The sequence below is a fragment of the Corvus cornix genome, chromosome 5 (assembly GCF_000738735.6).
Source record: "Corvus cornix cornix isolate S_Up_H32 chromosome 5, ASM73873v5, whole genome shotgun sequence".
Lineage (NCBI taxonomy): Eukaryota > Metazoa > Chordata > Aves > Passeriformes > Corvidae > Corvus > Corvus cornix.
The window spans coordinates 7,141,137-7,160,635 of NC_046335.1; the positions used below are offsets into that span (position 1 = coordinate 7,141,137).

At 42.0% G+C, this 19,499-nt stretch overlaps 1 protein-coding gene across 2 annotated transcripts in view; it reads left to right on the top strand.

Moving 5' to 3' along the window:
- The window catches only part of BRF1 (BRF1 RNA polymerase III transcription initiation factor subunit), a 172,966-nt gene extending 153,936 nt beyond the window's left edge, over window positions 1-19,030 (top strand). For both annotated transcript variants that reach the window (XM_039553444.1, XM_019282153.3), the window contains 3 exons: window positions 9,927-9,978; window positions 12,998-13,166; window positions 15,342-19,030. In XM_039553444.1, the coding sequence (XP_039409378.1) occupies window positions 9,927-9,978; window positions 12,998-13,166; window positions 15,342-15,379 (259 nt within the window). In that variant the 3' untranslated portion in view covers window positions 15,380-19,030. The remainder of the gene's footprint in view (window positions 1-9,926; window positions 9,979-12,997; window positions 13,167-15,341) is intronic.
- The last annotated feature ends 469 nt before the right edge of the window (window positions 19,031-19,499 follow it).

Below are 19,499 nucleotides of genomic sequence, written 5' to 3' on the forward strand. Positions count from 1 at the left end.
GGTTGGATCCAAAATTGTGAGAGGGCTGTATGAACTTGCAGGAACTTTGTCTTGGACGTATATTCTTCCTGTAGACTATCCTGTTGAGTTTTTGGGATGGGATGTGGGATCAACCTCATACTGCCTCTGAAAAAAGCTGTACAGGTTAATGTATACATGTTCGCAGTGTGTGCTGATATCTGACCAATTCATGCTCTGGGTGCAGGCTGATCTTGCCTGATGCTGAAATGGTGCAGTTTCATCTCTCTCTGTCGGGTTCCCTGGTTCCTTTTGTACAGCATCTCCAGGCGAGGTGAGAACAGGTATCCCACAGCGTACTTGTAAGGAGCAGGGAGGCCAGATGCAGGCACTCAGGACACTTCAGCTCTGCTGCCAGCGAAGCCTGGCTTAGCCTTTATGGCAGAGCAGGGAGGAAGACCTGACAGACCAGTCCTGCTCCTTCATTAGGGAGCCCGGTTTACACAAGGCAGAAAGTACTCAGGTGGTTACATGGCAATCACATGCTGGCCTGACCTCAGCCATCAACAGAGCATCGCTGTGGTTATTAGCTAAGTATTTCCATAATGTGTGCCTCTTCAAGCTGTAATTAAAGCCAAGCCTGCCCCTAGCTAATTACAAGCTTGCTTAGAAGTATAGTTTATATAAAGCTTTTTGAACTCTATATGGGGAAGATGCACATCCAGAGGCATACTAAGAATGACGCCTTATTTTCAAAATGAAATTTATAAGCTTTGGTGTCTGTTTCTCCCTCCCTTTACAGTTTTCTACGGGCTGTTTTTTGCATTCTCGTTCAAAGTTTTTGCCATATATACTGCCCAAGTTTCATCAACATCAAGCCAGTGATTTTTTAGTTTTCTTCAGAGTGTCTTTTTTCTCACTGCTGAGAGAGTAAACCAGATGTTAAAATGCCTTTGAGCTTTGTGTTTGGAGAAGACTAATAAATAATACTTAGATCTCTCATAAAAAGAAGATAAGGAGTCTTGAAAGTGGTGAAACTTTTTGTTGAACACATCTCTACAAGGTCTCTGTAAATAATGATCCATCTATTGAGAGTTGCTGCGTGTTACTGAGGTGGTGCTGCACCTGTACATCTTCATCTCAGTCTCTGAGCAATAAAACAGTGCTGGCAGTGTAACCAACCCCCTGAGACTCTGAAGCAGCAATACAGGCATGGCTTGGTGACAAGACACGTGACTATGACACGTGGTTGTAGGGTGGGCTGGTGTGGCCGTGGGTCTAAGACATTACCCAGGGGTTGTTGCAGCACCACGTTGGCCAAGGTCACCCTCTGGGGTGACTTTGTGGCCAAGACACATCCAGATGGCACTGACACGATCACCACCACCCTCCCAAAGCATTCTCTTTGGATTTTCTTAATACTTGCTATTATCTTCCATTCCCCATTTCCAGGTGCTTCGCTTAGATCACAGTGCGGCCTGGGGGGGAGGAATGCACCACCACGTTTTCTCGTGAGTGAATGGTATCTCAAAAGGAACGGGAACATGGTGGAGCCTGCAGCACTTGTGCACTTGTCTTTGACTCTTTTGGAACAAGGGGGTGTTCACATAGCCTCCATCACCATGGCTGTTCAGGAAAAGAAAGAGGGTGCCTAACCCAGTGTATGGCCGAGGAAGGCACGAGATAACTCCTGCAGCTGAGGAATTCCAGCTCCTCTCTTCTGTCTAGCCATTTTTGAATTTGGTATTCAGTTTGATTATTCAGGTCAGATCAGATTTAGGTCAGTTGTGATGGATTTTTTCCAAATCCAGTTCCCTAGATTCCTACTGTAAACGCTTACCAGATGACACGATGTGAAGCTGGAACAGACTCGAGCTGTGTGATGACCGAATAAAATCTCAGTGGGAACCACTTCCACGTTCCTGAGATCAGTTTCTCATGTAATAAATTCTGTGTCCAAAATTGTATCAAATACTTTTCTGACAAGAGTGAGGTTTTTTCCTAACGGACAAATCCCAGCAGAGCTATTTATAAGAAGCCTCTCTCTTGTGTTTGCACTCACATGCCTGCTACTCAGACCTACACTGAAGAACAAATATAACTAAAATTTTTTCTGTGTCCTTGCCTGTGCTTTTGGACTGACCCTGTTTGGTCTTATCTGACATCCTCCACTACAGTTCTTTGCTGGTGTTCTGTTGGTGAGAGTTGCCATAGCAAACCACCATTAAAGGCTTCTCCCAGAAGGAAGAATCTGGATTTATCTGGTGACACTTTTTCTCTGCCGACTGTTTCATTGCTTTGTTCTGCCTGATACTCTCCTGGCTGGGAGGGATGGGGAGGAGTGATCAGAGTGCCTTGCTCATACTCTATGCTAACACCTACAAAACCCGTGTAACAGGGAGTAGGTGTGATGTTGAGCACCTGGGCAGTGCATGGGGGAGTCCTTTGGCTTGGGAGGAGGAGGCCAGCCTGTTTCAAACATAAATCCAGACGTGGGAAAAGCCGCATGAGTTGTTTTTTTAAAGTATTAAATTTAGAGCTGTGTTCTTTCACTGTTAGTTCCTAAAATGAAACTAGACATTCCCCAGAAGTTCTTACTTAACCAGCCTACGGCTTCTTCTGCCACAACCTCTTTATTCATTTCCTGACACAGTAAAGGGAATCCTTGACACCAGCCTTTCCTGAGTTGTGTCCTGGCTCACTTACTGCTGCATGTAAATCTCTTCTACATTAAGTCAGGCAGATGAGACCCGTGCTTTCAGTTTTGAAAAGTTCTGGTGTGCACAGGGCACTGGGGAGAGTGGGTTCTTCCGTTTGTGTCTCCTTGGTGGCTGCAAAACCCATGTTAAATCATCGTTCTACCATTCAGCTGCCTGATTAGGTGTTCTGTGCATACCTCAAAATATGTGATGTTTTACAGTGAGATTCGCTATTTAAATAAGAGGTTTGCCATAATTGGCTGTTACAAATTACAAGCAAGAAGGAGTGATTTATTGCTTATAATTAGAAATGAGTTACGAAGGGGAATGTTAGTAATCATAAAATAAAGCTTGGAATACATTGATTTCCAGATGGCTGCCAGTGAAATTGCTCTTTAATGTATAATAGACCAGACACAATGAAAAAAAAAAATCAGTCATCCATCTTTATTCCTTGATGGATTACTTGTATGAATCTATAGTTACCTGAATTTTGAAATATTAGTTTTGTCTGCGTAATTGGATGAGAGAAACCGAATTTGCCCAGTGGTATGGGCTACTAGAGGTATGGAAGAAGTGAATTACTCTTTTGTCTGGCATGATTTTTGTCCTTGTAATGCCAACAGGGAAGATCCAGCGATCGATCTGGCATCACCGTTGGGTATAACAACCTCGGTGAATTGTTCCCAGAGACTGCAGGTTACTAAGGTGTTTTCTTTTTATCTTTTGCCTCATTTGAAGTTTTCATGAGGTTAAGATTGATCAAAACACTTGTCTAAAAGCAAATATCTGTAATACTCCTTGCTTGAGTCTAGAAAAATATATTTGCACCAGAAACAGATGGCAGTGCTACTGCTGAGAATTTTTCAATAGCATAATCCTTCTGTTGAGATGATAATGTGTTCATTTAACTTTTAAAATTTCATTTCTTGTTACTATAGTTTCAGGCACGATTTTGAAATTGTTTTTATTTTCCTTATCTGCTAATAATGGTTCTTCCTGCCACAGCAGTTGCATTCTGCACTGTTACCATTTGAAAGACGGCGCGACACGATGGTTAAGACATATGGATTGTCACCACATGAGTTGTCTCACGCCCGTGTTTTAAAAGTGACACTGCCATTAGACTTGCTTAACTGAGACCATTATGATTACTCATCTACCTTCATTAAAATGCTTCATAGGTTCCTTATTTTAAGTAGCTTTTCTCAGCAAGGTGCAGATTTGCCTTGCTGCCATCATTTCATCTGGAAAAATTTCCATGGTGAAAGGAATAGCATATTTTCAACTAACACTTTCCTGACTTGTGGAGAGATGAGCTCATCAGTCTCTTTATTGACAAACCCAGGAAGAAGGTGTGTCAACCAGAAATATTAGATCAGTCAGCCTTTCTTGTCCTGAAGCAATTGTAATTTCCCATGGTCTGCAGCAATTTCCTTTAGAAGCAGATATGTGCAGATACTGTTTGGGATCTGCTGCAGGAGCATCATTTCATTTGGTCCCAAAGAGGTGGCCTTAGATGTCATTCTTTTCATTTTTGCCGTTGAAAATCTGTTGGTTTAGTCAGTGGGAAGAACAGCAAGTTGCTATTTTTCTAGCATCTAATTGAGGAAAGAGTGCTGCAGCTATGCAGAAAAATATTGCCTGCTCTGAGTTGGGTTATTGAAGACAGATGTCATGGGCCCTGCCCCTCTCTGAAAAGCCTGAAATAGGTGTTCAGCTCACGACACACTAGCCAAGTTCCTGCTTTTCAAAAGCCTATTGGTGAGTGATGTAGGTGCTTAGTTCCTCGCTGGTAAATCTATTCCGTAGTGAATGATAGAGATTCTTACTTTTTTCCAGTTTCCCCCTGTGAGTTTTGGTCCCTCAGTGCTCAGTTCCAGGCATTTGCTGGGAGAGGCTGCTCTCATTAGCACTGAAGATGTTCTCAGTGCAGTGTTGTCTGGTGCTGCACTGATAAAAGCCAAGCTCCTCTGATGCAGCATGAAAGAGGACTGAGTGGGAATCAGAAGAGGAAACAATTCCTCATTTCACTTTAGTTTTTGTTGCCACTTCAGTTTGCTTTTTTCCTGCTTGAAATGGCTCTTTACATAGTGTTGCTTGCTCGGAAACAGGACGAAAGCAGTGATTGTTGGTGGAGTTGAAGTTCACGCAGGGATGTTGGAGCAGAGTTAGCACAAACTGGCTTAGCTGTCTCTGCTAGTATGCAGGAGGGTTCAGGCCCTGCCTGCTGCTCCATGAGTCACGTCTGTACAGCTGGCAGCACTGGCGTGAGCCATCTCCAAAGGGATCTCACTGTGTGTGAGCTGAGCTCGTTGCACTTTGGACATGTTTAGTTGGGGTCTCTGCAGCCCTGTCACTTGGGAGAGTGATTCAGGGAAACTCCTTGGGGCTTTCACAGTGATGGTGAGCTGGACCAGGTGAAGAGCCTCATCTTGAGAAAGCCAAAACCACCTGCCTCTGCCTCACATTCAGGCACAGATGGTTTCAAGGTGTGAGCATCAAGGATGCTTCATCATTCCACAGAGCATGATGCTGTCTGTGGTTGTATCTGGACTTCTGAGGTGGCATAGTGCCACCCTGACCCCCAGCCTCTGTCCTCAGGGCATCATGCTGCTGTTCATGGGTGTCACAGCCAGCCATGGCCTTGGCCATGTGCCTCTGCTTCCTCTTGAGCAGAGGGAACAGCTCCTGTGAGCGTCTGGCTCTCAGCCGGAAGCAGATGTAGAAGATGGTGGGATGCACAGCTGGATGTGCAAACCCCGAAGTGCTCCAGGGTTATGGTTGTCGTTGCAGTCTTTGTTTTGCCCTCTGGAAAAGAGCAGTCATCCAAGCCCAGGAGGGTCACCCCTTTGTCCTGACCCAATGGCCAGACAGTGGGTCAGTATCTCCTGATGCTGTTGTGTTTCCAAGAAGAGCTTTAAATCCTTGCAGAGAGGTAATTCCCAGCTTTCCGGTAAGGATAACATTGATGGTACCTAATTAAAGGGCACTCTTAGCCTGGATAAACATTTATATTAATTTCCTTCTCACACAGATGTCTGGTAAACTGACCTCCTGAGGCAAAACCATCTGGCCTCAGGTGGGAGGAGGATCTTGGCCAGCATGAACAACCTGACCTGTCTCTTGTTGAGTCATTTCTCAATAGCTTTTTCTGTCCCTGCACATGAAAGGCCTGTGCATGGATATATAGGTTTCATGGGCAGTTGTCTTGGATGACCTGCATAATTACACTGCAGGCTTGTGGCTGTGGGCTCTGTTCGATCTCTGCTTCCCATTGCGTATTCTGGGACCATCCGTGTATAAAATTAGTATGGGCAGTAAGCAGCAATAAGATGTTCCCTACTTGGGTGGATTAAATTAAAATTCAGTAAGAAACAGAGCTTTGGGTGAGTTTCCCAATTACTTGCAGAATTGCACTGAGGAGATTGTTACGGCATTGTCAAACTTTTTGGTGGATGAACAGCCTGATGCAAGTGAGGTGGGTTTATTACCTCTCACTGCTCTTTCTCCTTTATGTACTGTGCTGTGTAATCTTTTGTTATTGAATAATAAGCAAAATAAAAACTGTTGTTTGTCACAGCCAGCTTGTTTTTCAGAGAAAAACGCTTTGAAAGTTCAGTCTGTGTGATCTCCAGCCCTGTCAGGAGCTGTTATATTGAATCTTCTTTTAAATTGTTGAGCTGGAGGACAAACCCAGACGTTATCGTGCACATCTCAGCTGAGAGTGGAGCAGATTTGGCAGGGAGCAGCCTCTGATGCCTTGTACCATGCCATTAGTTTTTGTCGCAAACATGTCAAGATGATCTGTTTCCAGTGTTATGTGTGTTGGCTGACATGAGCATTAGTAGATCTGCATAATTTTTGAAGTAGTTTGAAGTGTGGATGTAACACTTGGGGCTGTGTGAAATCTTTTTTATCCCCTTTTATGGATCACACTGCTGTTCAGAAAGTTGCTTGTTCTGTTACTCCCTCCCACAAGGTACTGTGTTAATTTGCAAAGTTCATAAGGAAAGTGCCCTAAACTAGAAATCATCAGAAATAGTGAGTGACAACTGACACACTTTGGAAGACCAGGAGCCCCATTATTTTCCAGTCACAACATTACATTTTAAATAGATGCTGTTTTCACTTCAGTATATATGGAATTGTACCTTAATGTAGGATGTTACTATTTATGGAGCTTGTGAACCTCTAATTCAGTCTGGACTTTGATGGACAGGATCTTTCTTCTGTGGTGTATATGTGCGTGTGTGTCCCTTGGTAGCCTTTTACAGATGAGGTTGAGTCATGCCCAGTGAAAGCTGGATAAGATACTTCAATTACTTGTTTTTTCAAGGTGCTTTTTTGATCATTAATACTCAGACCTATCCAGCCTCAAAAGCAATCATGCTCTTCCATGAAGACACTTTTTTTCCACCCTCTGAGGTGCAGCCAGACAGCAGAAGGAGCCCGTATCTGTAGCCATGGCAGCCAGTAATTTATTGCTCCATATGGTTGGTGTGGCAGCAGCTGCTCTGGTTTAAGGAGGTCAGGACATTGGGGCATTTAAGAAGCAAAACAACACCCCAACTATAAAACCTTCTTAAATGGTTTTGTACAGTAATAGTAGGGTTCTCCGTAGGCATAAGGAGAGCCAAGGGGGTTATATATTTATAACTTTTACAGCTGTAATTTGAATCAAAGCCATTATTTCAGAGGGGAAGTACGTTTTTGTCTCTCACTGTGATGGTTTTACCTTTTTCCAGTGTTGTGACTCGTGTTTTAGGGAGCAGATAGTATGGAGGGACAGTGGGCCAGGCTGTTCCACCCAGGTGATGAGTGACCCCCTTGGATCTGGCCTACAGCAGGTGCTGACCATCCATGGCAGGAGCAGGATCCACCCCACTGCTTTGGTGTGCATTTTAGATTAATCTGGGAGAGAAACTGTATTGCCCAAATTGGATGGCAGTGCTGTATTTGTAGTAAGGAAGCAAAGATGTGCGTGTTGTGAGCGGCTATCATGGAACAGAAATACAGCTTTAATTTCAGTTTGGGTGTGAGAGTCCCTCACTGCTGAGAAATGGTATAGAAGGGCTCTTGGATGTAGCACTAAAGTTTTTGCAAATAGGCTTTTCATAAGCGTGAATCTTTTTATTTTCATTAGGGGACCATTTTAATTAAAATGAAACTGGAATGTTTACTCTCTGCTTCCTGTAGCTGTGATTGTTTTCTTCACTGTGTGAGCACATGTATAATTTGCTCTAAAAGAAATGTCAGCAGTTTCTGATTACCTTGTGAGTCTTACTCAACAGCTTGATTTTAATTGGGGGGAGGAAATATTTTCAGGGTGCTCCAGGGAGGTCTGATGTCTTTGGGTAGCAGGAGGGAAAAGGTGCTATCTTTGGTACAATGTTAATTGCAATAATCATGAGTATGGGTTTAAAATAAAAGTCCTTCATTTCTTACCGGTGTTGGGTGTTTTTCAGTCCTGTCAATGAAACACAACTTGTTTGGTAATTAGAATCCTTCAGCTGTGCAACCTTTTGGCTTTGCTGCATCCATATGTTTGTAAGCATCTAAACAGGGTGTTTTTTTGGAAAACAGTGATTGAAAGTAGGCAGGTAGTCTCAAATTTCAGGAATTAAGGAGGAAATTTCTTTCTTATGAGGGTGGTGAGGCACTGGCACAGGCCCAGAGAGGTGTTGGATTCCCCATCCCTGGAAACATTCAAGGTCAGGCTGCACAGGGCTCTGAGCAACCTGGTCAGGTTGAAGGTGTCCCTGCTCTTGCAGGGGGGTTGGATTAGATGGCATTTAAAGGTGAAAACTACACTTGGGGTTAGATAATGGAAAGAGAAAGCTGGGCACATAGGGAGGAGCATGTCCGTGCCCTCAAATACATTCTCTCTGAGGCCAGAAGTCCACCAGGATTTGTAAGTAATAGATATTTATGTAGGTCAAGAAAATCTCTTTCTTGAATTTTTTTATAATTATGTAATATGACAAGAAATAGCTGTAGCAGAATAATGTATTCTGGATTCTTCCGTGGTGCAGCTCCTGAAACATTGCCTTGGCTTCTTTTTGTTTTGATCTACTGTGAGGAGGCACCTTGAATTACTTGAGTTGCTGAAATGCCTTTTGGGTCCTGCAAAGCATTTCAGAGATGACCAGTTTTTGAACCATTTTGGAGCTTAGCCAATATGTTGTATTTTAATATAGTCTTCGCCACTGGAGATAATGATCTGAGTCTCCCCTGCTCATTCTCTGGGGATTTGTTTCCTCCTGGTGATTATTTGAAATATATAAATAAGTAGGAAAACAACGAGTTTCTGTGTGTTAACAAGGAGGAATGACTAAGAGAAAAATGAGAGTAAAATTCTCCTTATCATAAAAGGCTGTATCTCTGGAGGCATAAATTGGTATTCATTAAGTTGTTTGCCTAGACTTCGTTAAAAGATGTGCTTGAGGAGCTGTCTGAGCAGTGTTTCTGTAGAAAGCAAGTCATCCTCTTCGTGACTAGATACATCTAGATGAGCAGGAGAAACCAGAAAGTAACACTAAATGATGGATTGAGAACAGCCTTCATGGCAGTAAGGAAACAACAGAGTATGAAATGTTTTTCAGAAGTAATAATATTTTACAGTTTGCTGTGAAGTTATACTGATCCAGCTCTTCTCCCCAAATATGCAGATCTCTTTCACATCTGTTGCAGAGTTTTTAAAAATGTTTATGTTCAATTTCTGTCATTTCTTATTCAAGGTATGCAGGGTCCCTGGGGTTTTTTTGATGATTTCTGTAGCTGGAGGTTAAAATCTTGTCTGTGATGATTATGGTATCCTGCATGCATAATCTTACTGGTATCCTCTATGTATCATCAGATACAGGGAAGCAGTTGCAGACCAGTGCTAGGTAATCTGAGTGTGACCCAGTCTTGCCATGTCTGCATTCTTCCAAAAATCTGTTTTCTTTTGATTTTTGTAAAATGTGACAAACCCAGCTATTTCAAAGACGTTGTGGAGAAGCAGGGGCTGTGGTTTGAGATGAGGTTTTGCTACTGTGCTGGTATCTTTTATTATTACCTTGAACTGGGACAGATGCTTCCAAGGGAATGTGTGTGTTAATTGTCATGGCATTTGTGGCTTTCTGCTCTTTATCTTAAATCATTAAAAAAGTAATTGCACAACATAACACTAGCAAAGTGCTTTCACTGTTTGGATTCTGAATACTCTGTGTCAAACTCTTGAGCAACTTTTCTGATGTTCAGCATTTTTTCTTTCCTTCTTTGCAGATTAAGACCCTTGATTTCAACCCAGTTTGCTAAGAAGGCTGCCACAGAACAGGTATGAAAAGTCCAGCACTTCTGATGCAACAGGTTGAGTTTGGAAATTCCCACAAGCTGTTCTCAGCCTGGCTCTGGTCATGCAATAGATAAGGGTAAAAGAAATGAGTCTTGTCTCTCTGATCAGGCCAAGAGTTGGTTACTGTGAACACTGCAAAGCTGAGATTGGCTGTTTTCTAACCCAGACTTTCCCTTACTTATTCATTAGGAACATTAGCACAGCCTCCTAATGCTTCGTTGGACAGCAAAAAAGAGAAAACTCCCTGCAAGCATCTAAAAAGGTCCATGTCAAGTAAATGGTCAGGAGGGGTAGGAGAGGGCAGAGCTCATGCCTGTGGACTGTCCTCACAGAGAAGGATGCAAAACTCCACTTTTGTGCAGCCAGAGCTGATCCCGGGGATGGGCTGGGCTTCTGTCAGAGACCAGTGTGGAAAGAGCTTACCCTGTACAGCCTGGCTTGCTCTTTGCTTTGTTTGTTTACTTTGAAAATGTAATAGTGCCACAGGAAAGTTAGTGCTGGTAACTGGCCACTGCCAGAAGCTCTGCTTGGGTGGCTTTGTGCACCTCCCAAAGGGATCAGGATTATTATCAGATAGTGAAACCAGATAACAACAACAGCTGCTTTCTTTCACTATTATTTTCACACTGTACAGAGTATTCACAGGTATTTTGTGTACAACGAACTGTCTACTGCATATCTAAAAATTCAGTATACCAAAGGAATTTGTCCCTCTTCCCCATGAATGTGTGACACTGACACCCTTCTGAAAGTGAACCAGTTCCCTTGGGTAGTTTAACATCTTTGACAATTGCCCATTCAAACATAAAGCTAAGTGCCAAACTCTAGTCCAGGACGTCTGGAAGTGAATTCAGGAAGTTCTATTTAAAGGTGTTGTTTGACTGCCTTATTTTTAAAATGACAAAAAGCCATTGATTTTCAGAAACAGTTTGATATCCTGCCTAGGGAAATACATTTTCACTTCTTATTCTATGCTCATTAGAAAACTCTGCACATTTTTAGAAGTACAGCAGTCTGGAAGTGGACATGATAATTAGAAAAAGGTCACATTTTAATTAGCATGGTGCAGTTTTAAAAAATAATGACTCAATTGTAGCTCCTTTATATTCACCCACTTTTTCAGAGCAGATGGATACTTTTAAACATATAAATTGATGTATATTATGATGCTGATTTGTCTCAAACTGTTGTGTCTATTTCTGCTTATACCAAGATGGACTCAATTTGATCACTCTAGAGGCAAAAGCAGTGGTAGGAAATATAAACTGGAGGGAAGTTCCTCTAAATAATATTATTAATTTGAGCATTAAAAAGTCATGAAAACCTGTCTTTGACTGATCCGAGTATCTAAATACTTGATTTTCTATTACAATTAATGGGTGTCTTTTGCCCTATTAATGAGCTATTGGAGCAAACCCTGAGGTGGCTTTGAAAAACTCAGGCAGATTCTTTAGGTTGACTGTCATGGTATATGACAAGTTCAGGAACAGCTTTGATGTCTAAATAATTAGACTGTCAACTTTCTGGTACAGGGATTTTCTCTTACGGTGTATCTCTAAAGTGCCTGGAGTTACAGGGATTCTAGGAGCTACTGCATCCCAAGTAAATACATTTATAAATAAATAAATAAATAAATAAATAAAAATAAACGACAACACTTTATCAGAACTTGCTGCCAATGGAATTGGAGAACATGCAGCAGTACATAGTTATGTACTGCAGTTTAAAACCTAAAGCACTGTAGCACTTTTCTCATGGTATGGACCAGAGGAGTTGGGGTTTTCTGGTCTCCCTTGGACCATTCCCTTTTAGAAGCACCTCACCACTGTCCTTCCAAGGAAGTGGTCCCAGTCTTTTCCATCTTTGTTACTAGGGGAGATGACTCAGTGCTGGTAACAGCTGACTGGTGACAGGTACTGTCAATATTCCCTTCTCGGAGTTCTTAACATGACAACGCAGCATTCATGGTCAATCTTTAAGGTTCTTCAAATTGCCACTAATTGCCTGGTTTTGTGTGCCACAGGCTCTAGTGTAAAAAACCCCAAACAGTCCCAAGTACAGAATGGATGTAGAAAGTACCCTATTACAAAGCTGATGGAGGTAAAGCTCCTGTGATGTTTCTTCCCTGGATGAGAAAAGGAGGTGGGTCTCCAGACTGAGCACACCATGAAAGTGAGAAGAATGATCAGAAAGACCAGAGCCTGGGCTGTGCTGGCACAGGCTGTGTTGCTGCTTCCTGCCCTGTTCCCAGATCTCTCCTCAGTGAACCAAAGACAGTATTACCTACTCCAAATTCACCTCTATTCACTTGTGGTGTTGCCCTTTCTCTCCCTCCATGCTGTGTCCTGCCTAACGTTGGAGCAGCTGGGGACAAACACGTACGGAACAGGTCCCCTCAGTGATCGATTCCCAAGTTAGTGTTTGGAGATCATTATTCTGATGAATTCCATAGGTAATGTTACAGGTGCCAGTGTGTATTATCAACTGAGTGCTCTGCCATCACATTAAGCGCTGTCTACAGAGTGCTATTTGTTCCACAGCTCATTGCGCCGCCAAATAAATCCAACCAGAGCTGTCAAAACTAATACATGTTGGGCTTTTTCTGATTTGAAGGGTACATTTTTGCTATCATTAAATTGTCAATAACGTTGTTATTTTGTAATAGGCCTGATGTGAGTTGAGCACACTGTGGGAGAGGTTTGTAAGTTCTCCCACAGAGCTCTACTGAGGAGCCTTCGCTCCCAGATTTCTTCTCCTCTTGTGCTTGCCAGAGAATCCTTGTTCTGCTGTTACCATTACTGGATATTTCAGTTGCCTGGTTCTGGACTAAGTGAAAACTGGGTGGTTTTGCCCGACCTTCATTCAGACTTTCATTAGAACAACTGAACCTGTAGCACTGGACATGAGCTTCCTGTCCCTATCATTTGGAAGCTGCTAAAGTTTTGTGCAAATATTGGACCAAAGGAACAGCTGCTCTACTGTTCTCTCTTCTTTTATGCAGGTTTCCTTTCCAGCTGCACAGGCTGAAGCCTCTGATGTAGAAAAACCAGCAGCTGTGCTTGTGGAGAGTGGCCCAGTAGCTTACAACCATGATGAAGAGGTGGAAGAGGAAGAGGTAGAAGAAGATGAAGATCACTGCATGAGCGCCTTGCAGTTAATGGGAGGAAATGGTGAGCTGGGGTTACCATCTCCTGGTGCTGTGGGCTTTGTTCTTGCAGGTCTGGGGACACAGAGGGTCCCCTTGCTTGTCCCTGTACCAGAGCTCCTGCTGCCTTTTCAGCATTGCCCATTCCTGTGGGAAGCCTGGAATCACCCTTGTCTGAAACCTGACCTTAGAGCCTCCTCCTGAGAAAACTTTGCATCTTGAGCTTTAGGCTCAGAGGCCTTCTCAAGAACAAACTGAAGTGTGAGGTGTTTTCCAGGATTAGGTTTATTAATGTGGATCTGAGAAGTTGGGGGTTCAGTAACCCCTCTATTAGCGGTGTCTGGGGCTCACTGCCCCCTGAGCCTCCCCTCCCTGCTCCTTCTGCCTCCTCAGTGGAGGCTGCAGTGGTGTCCAGGTTGTCTGTGAGCCCTGGGGATGTGTCTGTCCAGCTCAAAACAGAACAAATCAGTTTCTGGGGAAAATGTTAGGAAGAAGCAGTTGTTCCCCAAGTGCAGGAATGGCATTGGTGGTGCATGTATGGTACACAGATGTGTGCTAATTTCTTTGGGTTACCCAGCAAAGCCACTGGTTTAATTAGATTTCTTTGCTGGCAGGAAAAGGCGGTCTCCTCTCCGCTGTGGTTTTTCCTAGCTGGACACATCCACATTTCTCCTATATTAAAAACTTCCCTTTAGAAGTTAAGCTTTGAAAATACACAAAATTATTTTTAAAATGAGAGCTGCTAATTATGGGTTGCAAAGACTCAAGATGGGAATAAGTTTCCTACTGAAATGTTATTTACTGCAAAAACATTTCCAGCACTATTCATTTAGCTTTTGTGGACAATGTGTATACATTTCACAAAAGTGTCTGTTGCTTTTAGATTGATTTCTCTGCTGGAAAATAATTGCTGAACCATAGGAAAAACAGTTTGTTGCCTGCTTTTATTATTAGAATAACGTTCCCAAGAAAAGGCACCCATGTGGGGGAGGGTGGGTCTATGTTTATTAATAAACCCCCCACAAAAATAGAATAAAGGTCACTGAGTTTTTTTTCTTTGTAAATGTTACTATTTTTGAACCATTCTGAGAACATTCCACTACTCCCTGCCTGGTCTGGACAACAGCTGAAAAATTAGAGGTAAAAAATGAAAATAAAAATAAGAAGGAAAGGAGTATTCCCAGAATCCAAATGCAGGTGTGCAGAGCTGCTCACTGCAACAAATAACTCTTTCCTAGCTGCTTTCTCCATGGATTTTAGACCTGTCTGCCTGGAATAACTGCATGAATTACAGATGGTGAACTTCACCCATTCTACACAAATCATTATAGATTACACTTAATTCTGCTTCCAAGCTTTTTCTTGTCTCTTTGGGTGAGATGTTGCCCTTTATTGAATTTGGAATATGAAGTTTAACTTTCCTCGGGGCTCATATGTAATAATTATCCATAGGTTCATCTACACAACAGAAAATATCAGTGTCAGTGCATTCAGAAGCACACAGAAGAGAAACTGATGCATTAGAAACATACAGACCTGCCTTTTGGCACACAACACACAGTCTTTGCACTCAGCATTGTTTAAGAAAACAAAACTGGATTAAAAAATCTGGGCAAAAATTTTAAGTCTAGAATTAAGTAGATAAGGCAGATCCGAGTCAGATGCATTGGTCAGGATTTGTTCCACGACTCTTTTGATGTTGATGGGAACTCTGAGCTATCTCTGAACCCTTGCAATTTCAGCTCATAAATCCATGAATAATATAAACAAACCAGCTTTTTCCTTGGTGCCTGTGTCTAGTGAAAAATGTGCCTACTTGTAAATGTAATTCTGCTGCTTATCAGCCACTGTGTGCCAAGTTACTTGTGACAATCAGGCTTAATCACCTTAGCCTCTAAATTAAACCAAGTATTTCATATATACATGTGCCAAGTATTCCTAAATGAGGGTCTAGTGACAAGTGAGAAGAGATATTTACACATACATGCTTTAAAATAATTTTATTTCATTGAGGGAAGTACATGAAAGAACTTACTTAGCCCTAAGAAAATAGATGGTTTTTTAAATGCTTGCCTAAGGCAAAACTTACCATGTAGTTACGTAGGAGGCAAACAACCTTCAAGAAGCAATACTTCCATTGTGTCTTCCATCTTCCCGGAATATTTGTATTTTTATATGCACTTGTCTTTGTGTGTTTCAGATTATGGCTGTGATATGGATGAAGATGATGGCTACTAGCTCCATTTACTTCCAGGGAACATGGACTGTGTCTTGTTCTCAGCAAATCTTTGGTCTTCAAACTGTGTGAATAGTGAAAGAAGCTGTCTATGGTCAGCAAATGTAATCGAACAATCCTTACTTTTCGGCATTGGGTCTGGTCGGTTTACATTGACCCATAACCCAGCAATATCCAGTTTGGATTCCTACTTGAATTTATTTTTATTTTGGTGGATCATAGTTGGAGAATGAAATTAATGAGAGTAATGTTTCCAGAGAACAAAAGAGAAGAGACAAAACAGACTGTGCATGAAGCCTATGTGGCTGAAAGCAGCACATCTCTTATTTATGTGACTGCTTTTAGGCATACTGCTGAAAAAGAGCAGATTGAAGGACAGGGAGGGTGACAGGTGAAAAGAAGTGTGCCTGTTGATTATTTGAGTACAGGAGCATTTTTTGTCTCATCATGCTGCAGCTGACAGAAAGAAATGTTTCCAACCTGGATTGTGAACGTGACCATGTTGCTGTATACAAACTCCCTTACCCAACCCTATCAACAGTTAATGACAAGTTATATATTTGCAGAACAGTATTGGTTTTCTGAAACAGAGTAAATACTTCTTTATATTAATCAATTCATAGATTTCTTAAAAGATATGACAGTAGAAGGCAACGTTGGCAGTGAAGAATCGTCTTCTGCTGTGAGTCCAGTGTGGTTTTTGTGGAAGAAAGGAGAAGACCTGGGTCAGGTAGGAGGTGTGTGGGGAAAGGAGGCAAAGATGCTGTGCTCCTGAGCTGTTGCTCTGCATCCCTAGGGACAGCCAGGTCTTCTTTAGGCTAGTGTTGCTGCAGGAGAGTCCCTCTGGCCATCTCTGCGGAGCTGCTTTTGCCTGACTAAGTTAAACTGAAGGTCTGCTCCCAAGAGCTGCTGGTCTCTAAAACCAGTTGAAAAAAAGAAAACTGAGCTTTTTAATAAATAAGCTAGCATCTGCTTTGACTGAATTTAATTTAATGTAATTTGCTTAACATTCACTGGGTAAATTAAAGGTCACCGTGCAGCAGTCTGACTTTCATGGCTCAAATCCCACCCTTGAACAGTTGTTGCTATGTGAATAAAGCTGGAGCTGCAGCCCTGTGTGCCCTGAAATGTCAGCAGGCAGGTCCTCTCTTGCAGATAGATCAGTTCTCGCAGTGCCATGTGAGCAGCGGTCAGGGGTGGAGTCCCTGTGGGCAGATCCCACCCTGGTGCCTCTGACCTGCCTTCCCCTGGCACTGCTGGGTCCGAGGCTCTCGGCTCCGTGGGAAATGCACTGCAGTCCGGATCACACTCTGGATGTCTGCAGCTGATGTTTCCATCTCTCTCCCTTATCTGGTGACAATCATGAAAACTGTAGTGCTGCAGGCTTGTCTTAACACCAGCGAAGGATGGATATTTATCTTACCAGCATGGTTTCTGTTCAGCTGTGTCTGCTGGTCGAGTCTTCCTTCCTACCTTTTTTGAGGAGCACTCGTTACTAAAGCACCATCCATCCTCCTACATCCTGCTGCAGAGAATGGATCGTGGCAGGAAGAGAAGCTGCCTCAGGAAGCTCTGCCAGACAGGGTGATAGTGGTGCTCACATCTGGGGTCATCACCAAAGAAGGATAGGGCCACGTGGCCTTCCATACTTCATTCTTCCCTGTCCCTCTTGGTAGCTTGCATAAGATGGATCATGTAAGTCAAGCAAGAGTGAGTGCTTTTTTTAGGAGCAGACTTGATACTACTTGGCTGGTAAATATGGTTTGGTGGGTTGTATCTGTGAGGAGTTTTTGAGCCCTGTATAGGAGTATTTCTGTAATGAGTTCTTAAAAGCAGAACTTGGTAACAAAATTGGTGTGGTAAGGCTACTGGAAAGAAGAGCTCTTCTGAACCAAATTCCAGTTACTTAGTTTGCAGCACTTAAGTGGAAAGAAGAGATTCCTTATATTTCTTAGGAGAAAAGCTGGCATTTTTACTGAAAAGCTATAGATTTTTTTTCTGATACTTTATAAATACTGCACAGAAACTGATAGTGAGGAGATAAACCTTTCTACCTCTCTTTTATCTACACCATAAAATAAAAGTATGCTATAAGCAGACAGTTTTTTAAAAAGTAGTTTGTTTTATCAAAGTTCGTGCTCTGCAAGTCTTTGAGACCATTGAGTTTGATTGTTTGGGCTTGAATTAATCTTCCATAGCACTGCAACAAATATACTCTCAGTATATTCTCAAGGCTTGGGTTTTATTCCAAGGTACACAGTATTCTCTATGCAGGAAGTAAACATGCATAAATAAACATGTGTATGACTCATGTAGGTCGAGTGCTTTTCTGAAATGCAAGATGTTGGCTCTTAAAGAAACCGCTAAGATGAATATTGCTGAGGTCTTTCCTCCAGTCTCCTGGTTTGTTCCTCCAAAGGATACCAAACCTGCTGCCAGGGTAGTGATGTTACGTGTGAGAGCTGAGAGCCCACCTAGATAACTGCAGCTAGGAAATTTGAATTTCAGTAGTACACTGCATTGCTGAGAACATTGGTTTGTGCACTGCAAGTAGAGGGTTGCAGTTTTCGAACGCTCTCGTATGATTTGATTAGGAAAGGCCATCAGGCAGTCTGGTGGAAGAGCAAGGGAAAAATAAAAGACCTACAATTCCACAGCATCTCAGTATTGCTGGTGAAGTTAATGGCGTAGTTTCTGTACAGGGTTCCTAAAGAAAGGATATTGGATAGGCAGACTTCACTCTGAGCTTCTTAAGCTATAGTGGTTATGTACATTTTTAATTTATTGGTGACTTACCGGGATTTTTATAATGTTCATTCCTTCTTCATTTAACTAAGCTCAGGAAATGTAAACAGATTTGAACATGCTAGTTTCTGTTTTTATAGCTAGTCATTAAAATGTAAAAAGATTAACACTGCATTAACTCTGTTTACTACTGTTGGTATATCTGGACAATTTTGTTGTGTATAAGTAAGCCTGAATTCACTTGGAGTAATTTGGATCCTGCTTTTCTCAGGATTCTGATTATGATGTAAAGAGCTTATAAGGCTTCAACATTTGTTGTTCTTAGATCATCTTCTTTGAAGCCGCACAAGCTGTGTATCATCGGGTTTGTTGCAGAAAGCACGTCTCTTGCTGCAAGTCACTTTGCTTGACAGGCAAAACCCTCCAGCTGTTGCATCCAGCTTGTCTGCCGTGCAGCCTTTTAACTCTTGTATCATGGGAGTAAAAAAGAAATAAGGAAAATAATGGGCTTCTTCACTGTGCTGAGTGCATTTTCAGTGTCTTAATCATCTATGATATTTCTTTAAAATCAGTGTATTCAGTACAGCAACTTTTAAATGGTGCCAGACAGCCTTGTCTTGAGGGTTAAACATGTTCGTCGAAAAAGTCCTTGCCATCCTGATGACTTGTTTGTGTTCTTTGGATTGCATTGAAACTCCAGTTGCAGACGTGTACAGTTAGAGTTTGCCTAATAAATGTTCTGTTTCTTATTTTTGTGTTGAATCCTCGTATTCAGTTCAGTTAGTGCCAAGGAAATTAAACCTTTTTGATGTAAGCATACGTACCATCCTTACACAACTATGAGCCATGTTAACCTTTTTTACTGTAATATATTTGCTGTAAATAAAAAGTAAAACCCTTACACAGCCCATCTGTTATTATGATGCTCTCCTGATAATTTCTGGTTTTCTGTCTTCATTCTTACAAATGTTGGGTTTTGATTGCTGCACGATTGGTTGATCATGGCCAAAATTTGTCATTCAGAGCTTTCTTTTGTCTCTAAAAGGGAAGACACAGCTAATCAGGCAAGTGTTTTTTACAAGATACTGTTCCACTGATAGATGTAGATACTTTTTGTAAAGTGCATAACATTAACGAGGCTTTTCCACTAAGCTGTATAATTAACTGACTGTGGGAACAATATATGGTGTGTGTACTTAGTGGAACTGTTCCAGTGCTTGTTTCTGAAAGTTGTATCTTGATAAATAAGGTGTGTGCTGCGTTAAAAATCATGTTATTTTATCAACATCTGGCTGCCACAGTTTGGAGACAAAAATCCACATCTGCCCTTTGTACAGATGGGTGTTTGCTCCTTTTAGTTTTTTCTGGAAAAAGAGG